The sequence below is a fragment of the Pituophis catenifer genome, unplaced genomic scaffold, assembly GCF_029215685.1.
Source record: "Pituophis catenifer annectens isolate HBS135680 unplaced genomic scaffold, rPitCat1.0.hap2 SCAF_3, whole genome shotgun sequence".
NCBI lineage: Eukaryota > Metazoa > Chordata > Lepidosauria > Squamata > Colubridae > Pituophis > Pituophis catenifer.
In genome coordinates this window covers 69207933-69220954 of record NW_027256883.1, presented here as the reverse complement: position 1 = coordinate 69220954, position 13022 = coordinate 69207933, and the positions used below count along the sequence as shown (strand labels likewise).

Genomic DNA, 13022 nt, shown 5'->3' with positions numbered 1-13022 from the left:
GAAGGTCATGATTTACAAGAAGGATGACACGCCCATTTGTGGGACCCAAGAAATAAGAAAAAATCCTATTTTCACAAACATAAAATAAGGGAGACCCTTGTACAAACGTGGGAGAAGATTAGGCAGCGGTTCTACACCAAAGTACCAAATTGGCTTTCTATTATGGAAACCCTGACCTCTCCAAATAGAAGAGACATCTTAAAATTTGGCACATATAAGGATATTTTAGATGAAAACAGGAACCTTAAATCCCTGGACACACTGAGAGGCCAAGGCTTTAACCTAGACTGGTGGAATTATTTACAGATAAATTCAAGGTACCAGAAGGATAGGGATCAATATGGCATAGAAGCAAAGTATAGAAATTTAGACAAAATTATGCTGGGGGTGGAGAAGAAAATATTAGCAAAAATATACAATCTTCTATTAGACGAGGACAGGGCAGAGGATATAGCCAGAAACCAGTTAAGTATCTGGGAAAAAAACATTGGATATAGTTTAAATTTCAATGATTGGGAAGAGGCCTGGAACAGAAATTATAAAATGACTAAAGCAGCAACATACAGGGAGAATCATTATAAGATGCTCCACAGGTGGCACCTAGCGCCAGCCAGATTAGCGAAAATGTTCTCTAATTCTTCAGCAACGTGTTGGAAATGCGGTAAGGAAGTCGGCACCTTCTATCATATGTGGTGGACCTGCTCAAAGACAAAAAGGTTTTGGTCTAGAATTCGAAATTGGTTACGGGAAATAATTGAAGAGGAATTAGATTTATCCCCGAAATATTTCTTTTGGGAATAATCAGGGATGGGTTTACTAAAGATAAAATCCAACTTATAATTCATATAACAACAGCGGCCAGATTAGTCTATGCGAAATTTTGGAAAGATAAAACCATACCACCAGAGGAAATTTTAATAAATAAAATTTTAGAGTGCGCAGAAATGTCAAAACTAACGAACGAGCTAAACAACGATGAGGAATCAAAACACCATGTAGTATGGGGAAAGTGGTACGAATGGTTAAACAATAAGATTAAATCATGATGTCAGGGTATACTTATTTCCTGCAATTTAAGTGTGAAGTTTACCTGATGTATATTTTGTAAATATGTACAAACACTGCACCTCTGATTTTAGTAGAGATTTGATGTTTTTAACCATAAAACTAATAAAGTATACTTAAAAAAAAAAGTGCTGGGGGGGCATAAGGGTAATAATAAAGAGTTTTTGAGTGTTGCGCTTAGCAGCTGATGAGAAAGGTGACTACCACCAAATTCTTCTTTCCTTGTAGCCAGCCTCCATTGATCTTTTTTCTCTCTGCTTGGAACCCTACTGGAGTTTTCTTCTTAGAGCAATATAGCAATATAACAAAGAATTTGGTGGTAGTCACCTTTCCCATCAGGTGTTGATATGTGTGTGTGTGTAGTGCTGACACACCGTCCCTCTTGGCATTATATTTTCTGCATTCTAATGGACATTGATTCATCTGATCGTTTCAAAAAAAAAAAAAAGTGTATGCGGAGTCTCCGTGCTTTAGAGCAGCCTTGATGTTGGATTCTGAATGTACCAGAAATCTGAGGTCTTTTCTCCATTAAATGGAAAATTAAACGGTTTGCCTATTCCTGGCTTCTGAGGCTGGGCTGCAAAAATGCGAGCGACCACGAAACGGCAGCAGGGAGTTATCGAAACTCTTCAGTGTTTCGCTGTCATCGCGTGGGCGCCCGATTATTGCCTTCATGCTTTATGCATTAGCGGGTGACAGCTCTAGTTTCTCACATGCCCTCAGGACTGTTTATTTTACACGGGCGCCGAAGAAAACAAGAATCATCGAAGGGTTTTAATAATAATAATAATAATAGTTTTCAAAAATAGCTCGTAAGCTCCACGCCACAAACGCCTTTCAGAGCCTCTCAAAACGGATTCAGATTTAGACCGCATTGATTAGAAGCGAGCAGGACGCTGCTTCTTGGGCGGGCCTTCGCTCCCAGAGGATGATGGGAATTAAAGTCCTTGTGCCACTTTCCGGCACCTGATGGATACCAAGTGCGCCCACACCGAACTACAGTTTCCATAGATTTGCGGCACGGCGGCGAATCACATCCGGGTGACAGGAAACGACACTCTCGCCCCCCCCCCCATGTCATCTCTTCCCTACACCACCCCCTCCGTCTCGTTCATTTTGCAGCTGCCCGATTATCGGGGCAGAAGGAAAGACCATTCTGCACCAGGAGGAGGTGGGGAGTCTCGCTTTTTTGCCCCTCCTACCGCAGGGAACAATGGAACCGTCTAATGATCGGGGCAAGGAAGATCCCGTGTCTGGGTTCTGATCGGAGGAGCCGCAGTCCACCCGGCCAGCCTTTGCCCCATCCTCTTCGGCCGCGGATTTGCTTCGTAGCTCCAGAAAGCCTGTGTGTAAAATTCCCGGTTTTCTTCGCTAGTCTATACCAGCCCCTTGGAACTCATGCCGCCGCCGCCGCTGCTGTTGCTTCTGCCGCCTTCTTCTTCTCCTTTGGAACTCACTGCCTCTTGATTGCTCGCGCAAAGTTCTTGGAAGGGAAGAGCGGAGGAGAGGAGAATCATGGTCCTTACGCATCAAGTGTTGGGGTTTACGCCCCTTTCTTTCCTACCCCCTCTCCTGCTTTCCTAGCCCCTGTCCTGATTTCTAAGTTGGCCGGTTGCCCCCACTCCTTCCCCTGCCTGCTCAACTTCCTCGTAGCCGGTGGGGATGTCGCGATCGCCTCCTCCTTCCTCCTCCGTCTTCTTCACACGGTCAGGGAGACCGAAACCGTCCTAGATCTTCACGGAGACAGGGGGAAGATGTTGCAAAGTATTGGCCTGACTCTCCTGGTCATCGTGGCTACCTTGTTTTTTGTCTTGCTCTTCATGCTCTGTGGTGAGTAAGAGACCCGCCCTCCCAGACCAGATGTTTTCCCCTCCCTAATATAAGATTTATTTATTTATTTTTTACTTGGCCCATTTCTCTTTCTGAGGATTGTTTGATCCTTGCCAATGGAAGGACATCAGAGTGCATAACTCTTGTAATGCTTTGCGAGTGCCCACCTGGGTGGAGAGTTGTAAAATTTATTCCTCAATCCAATAGCAAAAATAAATAAATTTTACCCGTGGGGAAAATGTTCTGAAAACAAGGGATGCATTTTAATACTTGTCACTTAATAAACAGGATTTGGCCAGTGGCGAGGTGGAGTTTCATTTGGGCTTTGTGAAGATGAATTGTGTGGGTGGTGAAGGAGGTTATTGGAGAGTTCCTGTAAAGACACCTATCTAAAATATTTATTGAAAGGCATTAGTCTTACAAAAAGCCAAGAGAGGGACTCTGTTGCTAAATTAGCTAGTTGCTGAAAACTCAAACCTGTCAAATGGAAGTGAAGCATACCAGTTAATTTTACCTTGCATTTATGTCTTTAAATATGAAGGAATATTGTTAATTTAGTGCCAAGGGCCGCAAATAGTGTGGAATAATAAAGTCATGTTCCAGGCTATTTCTAAATACCTTTGTGTGGTTATTTAACAGCCTTCTTCAATCTGCTGCCCTCTAGCTGTGTTTCAAATATAACTCTTTTCATTCCCACCTGCAGTAGCAAGACTTTATGTTAGGCTGCTAACAGACAGTTGAGAGTTTGCAACTGTCAAAGCAATTTTTTGCCCAGGGCTGTAGGAAATTTTCTTCTTCTGCTGAGCTCCACTCAGGCAATTTTTAATGTAAAACCTGCCTTCACCTGGGCAACACTACCTAGGATAATTTTGCATGGCTTTAGACATATATTGATGGAAATCCAGAATGAAGCATGTAGGCTGCCATTTCTATTATACTTTGCCTCTGAAAAGATGCCAGCCACAGCTGCTGGAAATTGAAGTACACCACAGCCATTTATCCTGAAAGCTCATCACTGCTTCATTAATGTAAAAGCCTTCACCAGAAATATTTATGGGTTTTACATAGGAGACAATAAAGCCAGCATGAAATTACATATATAGATGGTGTGACTTGGGAGTCCTGTTAAGAGGAGATATTTCTTGGAGAAAGGGGAAGAAGAAGAAGAACATGGGACCTTGTGTGTCTTTGCATTAATGTGAAGTTAGTCAGACCTTGGAATAGGATGTGAGCTGTTCTTTGATGGTATGGAGTTGAGGGAAAGTTTTATTATATACAACCTTTACCAAAATGTATATTTCTGTCCTCTTCTATTTCTCCATATTTATCCCCTTTCACCTCTTTCATCAACTGTCCTTTCCCAGGGATGAAAGAAGGATTTCCTTAACAACATATTTATTAATGATCTTCTGCGGAAATTAAGATGAAATTAATGGGAACCTCCACTGGTTCCACTGGAAATTTGGTAATCGTATATTAGAGTATTAGACTGCTCATCCTGGGACCTGCTGATCCCACACACATCTAGAGGGTTAGTTCCAGGTTGGAAAGGTTGATCAGTGAATAATGTGGTGTCATTACACCGAGTTATACTAAAAGAGTTAAAAACTAAGTTATGACATATTTTGACTAAGGCTTGCTAAATATGCTTTAAATAACTGGATGATATAATACATTAATCAAAACCAAATAAATGACATGTATGCTGATGGGTACTTTCCCCATCCAGATGATCTTTTCTCTGAATAAAAGACATGTCTGGGCATGCTTCAACCAAATTAATACGTTCACTGATTTTCCTATGACTCAGCTAAACATTTAGTGTTGGAAACATCTGGAGGACTTCTACTCAGATCATCCAGGATCCTGATTGGCCAGTTTTTTGCTTCCTTAGATGCTATTCTCAGCCCCCTTAAGGAACCTCCCATCCCTCAAGATTAATTGCCTGATTTTCAAGTGACTAAAGAGGAAAACCCAGATCCTGCTGTAAAGTTCCAGAGGACAATTATCTGATAAACTTTATTTAGCAAAGTTTGTTTGTTTTAAACTGAAGCTTGCCATTTCTGATTCCTTTCTGCTGGATTTTTAAATGTATTGAATTGGGTGTTGGAGTTCCTTTTTTTTTTTCTCCTAGCCTATGATATGATCTTATGTGCCAGGTGCAAATGCTTAACTGATTCTAAAGGAGTGACAAGAAAATTTAGAAGGAAAGTGTCCTTCTCTAGACAAGTAGCTTTTAAGTCTGATTCTCACGTGTTCTGCCTGAGGATTCCTGATTGTTGTAACAGCAGTGGTGTAGTGAAGTTTCAGCAACTTGGCTTTGATTCCTAGAGACTGGATAGATAGAAAAATCGTTGCTTTCTTGGAGTTTGTGTCAGCAGTAAACCATATCTTTTCTATGAGCATTCTGGTTATTTTTTTTTTAATCCCACCCATCCACCTTATCCTGCTGCTTTTCTCTTCCCTCAATTTTGCAAGAATAATGGTTTTTTCTAGCTCCTCATCCTGTCTAAGCCAGTCTGGTGTAGTGATTAAGGCATCAGGCTAGAAACCAGAAGGCCATTGCTTCTAATGTTGCCTTGGGCACAAAACCAGTTGAGTGATCTTGGGCCAGTCTCTCCTCCTTAGCCTTAGGAAGCAGGCTATGGCAATTCATTTCCGAAAAACCATACGAAGAAAACTTCAGGAACTGGACCAGGCAGACACATGGAGTCAACACTGACTCAAAGGCACCAAAACCAAACATCCATTTATATCTTATGCCCAAAGTATGTGAGCTTATGTTTGCAAATCATTTCCACAAAGGAGCAATCTGTTTTTATGTGACCCAGAACTAGTACATGGTGTTTTATTCATCTCCATGTAAGTCTCTAAATCTCACAAAGTACCTTGTTTGCATGAAGAATGACTGCAGTTCATCTAGAAATGTGCAGATTTATTTGCATCTTGCTTCTTTATTACCAATCTTTTCCTAGATTCCCCAAATCTTGTTCTATATTTGTTGACATAGAGTTGTTTCCACTTTATCTGCCATTTCTCCACAGCTTTACATAGTTGAATGCTTGTTTGTTTTTACCTGTGGCTGGTGCTTTTCTATTTAGCAGCTGTTTCAATGCCTGTCATACCTAATTTTTAATTTAGTTCCTGAATATATTTCTCTACAAATGTTTCAATTATTCTATAAACTTGTTTATAAAGGGTTTCAGTATGGTTTCATCTTCCTTTAATCTCATTTGCTGGAATGGAATGGAATGGAATGGAATGGAATGGAATGGAATAGAATATCATCATAGTATCATAATAGTATCACGTCTCTTCAGTGGTTGTTGGAAGCTTGTACTTTAGCTATGGATTTTCTTTCTTAAAAGAAATCTCTCATGTTCTTTTTCTTATTACGTTATTCCCTTTGTTTACACTCTTGACTGAGATAGTGTTCCTTGCCTTTTCTTGTTTGATATTGAAAGTTAATGTTCAGTTGCCCTACGTTCTTCCTGCCGCTTGACTTTTTGCTTCTTTGAAAGTTAGGATAGATAGGTTTGGTTTACTTTCACAATATCACATTTCTTCATGTAGCTCATAAGGTTGAATTTCACACACGTATATGAAATCTGTTCCTTACATTGATTTTTAGTATTACCAATAGCACTTATATCCCTCTCTATGTGATTTGCAACGTCATATTATTGCCGTCAACAATATGGGTCGTCATTTTACCGGCCTCAGAAGGATGGAAGGTTGAGTCAAACTTCAACCCTGTCAGATTCAAATTCCTGACATGAGCAGTGAGTTAACTTGCAATGCAGCAGTCTAATCACCGTGCCACCACAGTTCTTATAATCTGACAATATGTTTCCCAAATCATAGCTTACTTGCATGCATGCCTATTCCCTTTAATTTTCTATATTTAGCTCACATATTTGACTTAACTCATTACCTCTTCCAAAGATTGTACCTCAATGTAACAGACCTGACTGGATTGTGTTTGTCTTCCATTTCCTCTTATGCAGTTGATTTGGTTTCAATGATAGTAATAGAACATGATGTCCAGGTTTAGAATCTGTGTTTTTCTTGCCTGGCAATAATGAATTATCTTTGCAGAACTCTAACCCAGTGGTCACCAACCACTGTGAGAAAATGTTGGTGGTCTGCAGAAAAATTATTTGCATTTTTTATATTGCACTAAATCAGGAGTCCTCAAACTACATCCCCTGGGCCAGATACGTGCAATGAACGTTTGTGTTGCTGCAGAGAGTCTCCCCCTTTGGGGTCTTTTTGTGCGGGTTGGAGGGGGGCAGAAATTCTTACTTGGGATCTGCTTCGGCCTCCTGGTGCAGGGCTTTGGGTGAAGGCTGGAGGGATGTGCCACTGGTGGTGAAGAGCTGGAGGGCTTTGTTCCAGTGGGACTGCCCCATGGCCTGGAACTGGCTGACCATCTCAACCCACTGAGCCTCCAGGCGCCGGTACCTGGTCTTGCACTCCTGCAGGTCTTCCCTCTGCTTGGAAAGTCTATGCTCCTAGTCCTCAGTGAGGTGCTTCTGCTGAGCCTCCTTCTCGGTCGAATCCAATTTGAATTCAGCTGTTTTACCAACTCTTTCTCATGTTGGCTGCTTAGCTCCAACAACTGCTTCCTGTTGGGGTCCTAAGGAACCCAGGCGGGCAGATGTGGAGTGGCTGGCAGGGGAGGGGCAAGTAGAGGCTGGCGAGGCACCCCTTGACATGAGTGACATCGAGTTGGCCATGCCCACCCAGTCACATGATCACCTAGCCACGCCCACAAAGCCGGTCATTAGGCAGATCATATTAGTGGTCCATGGGATTAAAAATGATGAATTTAGTGGTCCCTGAGGTCCAAAAGGTTGGTGACCCCTGCTCTAATCTGTCTCCTGATACTGGGTTTTATCTGATGCATATCTCTGTTATCATTCCAGATTCCTTCATTTCTCCAAATTCTGCATTTAGTGCTTCTTGCAGTTTGTCACAAAATTGATCAAAATCTTCTGTTGTGTCTCCTGCAGGAGAGCACGCATGTTAACATTAACATTTTCTGGGTGTCCACTAATAGTGATATACAGTATACAAGCCCATCTTTTATTGGATTGTAGGCAAGTGCATACTTAGCAATGTCAATTTGGGGGGGGGGGCATTATTTATATTCTATTCCTTCTTCCAAGTTTGACCTAGATGGAGACGGTTGGTTGGTTTTCCTCACACCTCCAGAAACCCTATTGTGAATTGCTCTTAGCTTTCCTCCTTCCCCTTTGACTTTATCAACAAGAATAATCCCTTAGAAGCTCTTGTTCCTTCCAGATGTCTCTCTCAGGCTTACTGTGCTCTCCACCATATCATGAAGGTGATTTTTCAAGAGTGAAATCCATTTAAAATGGGAGCTCCACAGTCTATCCTCCCTTGGACGATCGGAGCTACATGTGCCTCTTCCCTTGTACATTTGTGAACCTAGCCGGAGGATCACTCCAGATTCTAAAGTGGATATAATATAATTCTAATATGATGGGGATGAGTTGGGAAAAAAATTGCCAGTGGGAATTCTCCATAATTACTATAGTTAATTGGGTCCATTGGGATAGTTTTGTTTCATTTTTGCTATTACTTTTAAGAGTTATCCTTAATTGCCTTATCTGAGAGCTTTGATCCTTGTCAGGCCAAAGAAGAGAAGAACATTAGTAAAAGAATAAAATGGAATAGTTAGAATTTACAGTTTTGGAAGATAGAAAATATGAGCTTGATAAAAAAATAAATACTGGTGGAATCCTCCCTTTGTTAATCCACTCCTACTTGGTTGACTAATCTCAACATTGCAAGATCTGATCTGATGTATTGAAGCTTCACAAATACACCCATGACCTTAATGGTGAATTCAGTTGTGAAACAGATGCAGCTCGTTTACCTTGATATTTAATGTGACCTTCGGTTACTTCAGAATTGCCTCAGTGGAAAATTGAGGATTGCAAAACAACTTGGCAACTGCATTAAATACTGAGCTAGAACAACTACATTATTTTTTTTTGATTGTATGGCCAGAAGGTTAAAAAAAAAATACCACCAAGAAACTGTTCCTTTCTTGATCAAGCTGTGCTAAAAAGGAACTGCCACTTTTTAATTCTTACAATCAAAAAATAAATAAAAGCCCAAGGTTAATCTGGCTCTGGTAGATCAGAACAAAGCTCATGTGGTTAACGATAGAGTTTCATCACAGTTGTGCAGTAAAGCTTCCATAGGTTGTTAAGTAAAAAAATTCCTTATTCCTCCTTGTGATATTACCTTAGGTGATTCTTCTATGTCAGTCTAGATTTGATTATAAGAACCGGAGTATATATTCAGCACAATTTGGTAATGGCGTGTTTCTTAATCCTACTTGCTTCTTACGGTAGATCAGTTGGAGTGTGTGTGTGGTAGGAATAATGTTAGTAGAAACATCAAAAATAAAATAGATGGAATAAGCACCTTTTCATCGATTTACTAAACTTAAAATAGACTATAGACTATAGACTAAACTCGAAATAGACTATAGTAGAGCTCTTAGACTGGAAATACACCCACTGCATCCACCTAGAAATGATGCAGTCCAGGAAAATAAGTCTATCGTTTGTTCTGTTGAATGTATACATTGGCACAAGTTTTCTTTGAATAGCCTGAAAATCAAATACTAAATGATCATGATTTCCATACCTATGTTGCAAGAATTGCAACATGCAAAGTGATTGGGAAGAGAACCTTGTATGGGTAACAATTACCTCCTTTTGTGGGGTGGAGAGAGAAAAGAAAAGAGATTGGAGATCAGTTGATCTTCCTCTACTTCTTCCTGCAAACAGAGATCATCACATGGGCTGGGTTCCTGCATTTCACTAAGCTACAGATCTTTATTTAGAAACCACAAAATGGCTGCCTTCATATGCAAGCCACATTATGACCGAGATGGTTAATGAAGGCAGTCACTCTTAAAAGGCTTTTTATGATGTAGAGGAGAAGTAGACTAGATGGCCAATTTAGTTAGCTCCACACCGCATGCAATATTTTCTGCCAATCCAAGGACAGTGACAGTCACTTTTTAAACCTAATTTTGTTCAGCATGTCACAAGCCTAACTAAGGCCCAGTTTTACCCCAAACATGCTCACGTATACTGTGCAAGCTAGAATAACTACTCTAGAAACTGCCTTGGCATGCCAACATACTATTGCCCATAACCCACATGTTAGGAGGTATATGCTGCATATGCATACCCACATGGACTTTTCAATAAGTCACTTATGAATAGGAGAACAATACTGTCCCTTTTGGATTTGCTGGGTCTTATACTGGCTATCCTTCCCCCCCCCCTAATTTTAATTAATTTTGTTTAGAGCCATAAAGTTTACATCCGGATGAATACAGTTTACCTCTTGTTTTCTCCTTTATCCATCCCTCATTACAAAACCTCTCTTTTATGGATTCCCACATCCATTGGTATTCAAAAAATCTGGCAAGACTGAGCTGAAAGCTTGTTGAGGAGTGGCAAAGAGGAAAGAGACTGGATATTATTGATGCCAAAAAGATAAACCCCATTCTGCTTCCTTTCCTTAATCTTTTGATGATAATAACTATTAGTATTATTATTAAGGCTGTGTTTTTACTAAAGCGCATAAGATGGCACACATTCTTTCCACCAAAATAGCATTCCAGAAGCCCAGTAGCATGGAACAGGCTGAAAGAATGCTGACCTGATGACCTTATTGTTATGAGACTATAACCCAGGCGCAACTCCCTGGAGGACCTACAGGCTTGTCTCTTCAGCAATTAGCTCTTTAGAAATGATCTCGCTGATTCATAACAGGAGCATTTTCAGTCATTTTTGAAGGCCTCCTTATAGTGGGATCCTTTTCTTCATTGTCCCTTCTGCCTCCTGATCCTTGTTTGACCATTTTTGATAAAATACTTATATGATTAATGGAAAAATGTTAGTTATACCTTTGTTGATAATGTCTGGTAGAGATAAAGGATGAGATTTGTATTGGTATTTTCTTGCTTATTTACTGACTAGGTTTACCTGTCCATGAATGTAATAGATCAGTAAGGCTTAAATACATTATTAGCTGGCTGATAAAGAAAGGAAGTGTAGACCAGGGATAGCACTAGCACTTAGATTTATATACCGCTTCACCATGCTTTACAGCCCTCTCTAAGCGGTTTACAGAGTCAGCCTATTGCCCCCAAAAATCTGGGTCCTCATTTTACCCATCTCGGAAAGATGGAAGGCTGAGCTTTTGAGATTTGAACTGCTGGCAGCCGGCACTCAACAGAATTAGTCTGTAATACTACAATCTAACCACTGTGCCACCATTGCTCTTCTAAAAAGAGAGAAAGTAGATAGAAAATGATCAGTGCACAGGCAAAGTTTTTAATCCACAGTAAATCCCATATGACAAAAGAACATGTATATGTGGGGTAAACGTCGTGGAGGACACGGCGCATATAATATTTGAATGTAGGCTGTATGAGGAAGTAAGAAAACAATATCTGTCCCCAATTATAAATAAATTTCCCCACTGGAATATAAGGCATAAATTATCATTTCTGTTGAAGGCAGACTCTCCTCCCCTGGTAAGGGCTATCACTCGCTATCTTAAAAGGATGACAGCAATACAAGCCAGTTATATCGAAAAGAATTTCATTGATTGTAAGAAAGATGAGCTGAGTTAGAGAGGAGCTATCTTATTTGGGTTATCTAGTCTTGGCAACTTAGCTATTGAAATCTGATATTGTAAAATTTTAATGTCATATATCATATATTTTTAGATTGTTATTTCTGTAACTGTTTTGTCTTTTTCCCTTTTTCTTTTCTGTTTTGTTTGAAAAGGCCTTCGGGCTATTCAATAAACAAATACGATAATCCACAGTAGATTTTTAGTTTTGCAGTTCCAACTTAATGTTTTTTTGTAACTTTACTAAGGATTGAACTTGTTTGGACAATGTTATTTCTATACGAGTGTGGCATGCACTGGCATCAACCCCTTGTTCGTATTGTGCTGTATATTTTCAACGGCTGTGGGGTGCAACATTTAAACGTTCCCTTTGTTTTTCCTGGCAACTCTCTAGGTTGGTGCGTGGTCTGGCAGCTCTTCTTATCAAAGTTTAAGTTCCTACGAGAGCTGATTGGAGACACAGGATCCCAACAAGGGGATAGCGAAAATGCAGAACCAGAAGCTGAACAGGATGCGCTGCTGCTCACTCCACAGAGAAATAGGCAGAAACCTGCACGTCAGCGAAAGGGACCGGCCGAAGAAGCAAGCTAAAATGAAATGCCTGGGTAATTTCCAAACAACGGACGAGCAACGTCGGTTAAATAGTTCATTTCTAATGATGTCCTAAGCAAAAAACCCAAACTATTTCCAAAGAAGTTCAGAGAACATTTAAAAAAAAAAACAAAATGGCAGTAGGGGGAGAGAATGAAAAGCAAGAAGCATCTTACGTTTTCTGGGCAGAGTTACGAGGAAGAGAAGTACAGAAATAATTTTCTGTTCCACTCCGATTATGCCTAGCTTTTGCACAAGGGTGAACACGATCAACTGTTGGCTAATGACATCTTTATAAGACTATCACTAATAACAATTAACCTTTGCTCTTTGTGTATCCATTTTGTATAGAAATATATGTTTCTTTTATGTATGAACTCTGAATATTTCTAAGTGGTGTCACCCTCCCACAGGATAAGGTCCATATAGAGGCTTCATCAACCAACTTAAACATAATCAGGAAATGAAATTGGCATTGGATCTTATGTCTGTTTTCAAGCTTCTTTAAAAATGAAAACATTTTGCCAGATTAGTGCATAACTGTAAATGTTTATGGAAATCCCTTCTGTTTTTCCTTAATATAAAAAAGAGGAGCATCTGTTACAAATCTTCATCTGATATCATTTTTTTAAAGAAACAAATCAGTTGGCATTAAAATGGACCTTTTTTTCCCCTCTTGTTTGCCTTTTTTTTTTTTGCACCAAAAATCAACTGAAACTAATTACCGAACTCCGATGTAGCTCCAGGGATTATATTTTATTACAGTCTCACTGTTGTGCTTAATGGTTTGACCAAAAACTTTGTAATTAGTGTTGTTTTCCCAACTTTCCTCTTTAACA

The 13022-nt window shown here is 40.0% G+C and overlaps 1 protein-coding gene across 1 annotated transcript; it reads left to right on the top strand.

Moving 5' to 3' along the window:
- The first annotated feature begins 2338 nt into the window (after positions 1 to 2338).
- Positions 2339 to 12720, top strand: SMIM13 (small integral membrane protein 13). Its single transcript, XM_070942508.1, has 2 exons — positions 2339 to 2895; positions 11987 to 12720. The coding sequence occupies exons 1-2, from the start codon at positions 2820 to 2822 to the stop codon at positions 12181 to 12183; spliced, it is 273 nt and encodes a 90-aa protein (XP_070798609.1). The 5' UTR covers positions 2339 to 2819; the 3' UTR covers positions 12184 to 12720.
- The last annotated feature ends 302 nt before the right edge of the window (positions 12721 to 13022 follow it).

Bases quoted from the DNA above. Each gene is read 5' to 3' on its own strand.
- SMIM13 (XM_070942508.1), top strand. From the start codon at position 2,820: ATGTTGCAAAGTATTGGCCTGACTCTCCTGGTCATCGTGGCTACCTTG. The intron at 2,896-11,986 runs GTGAGTAAGAGA...GCAACTCTCTAG, and splicing joins CTTGCTCTTCATGCTCTGTG to GTTGGTGCGTGGTCTGGCAG.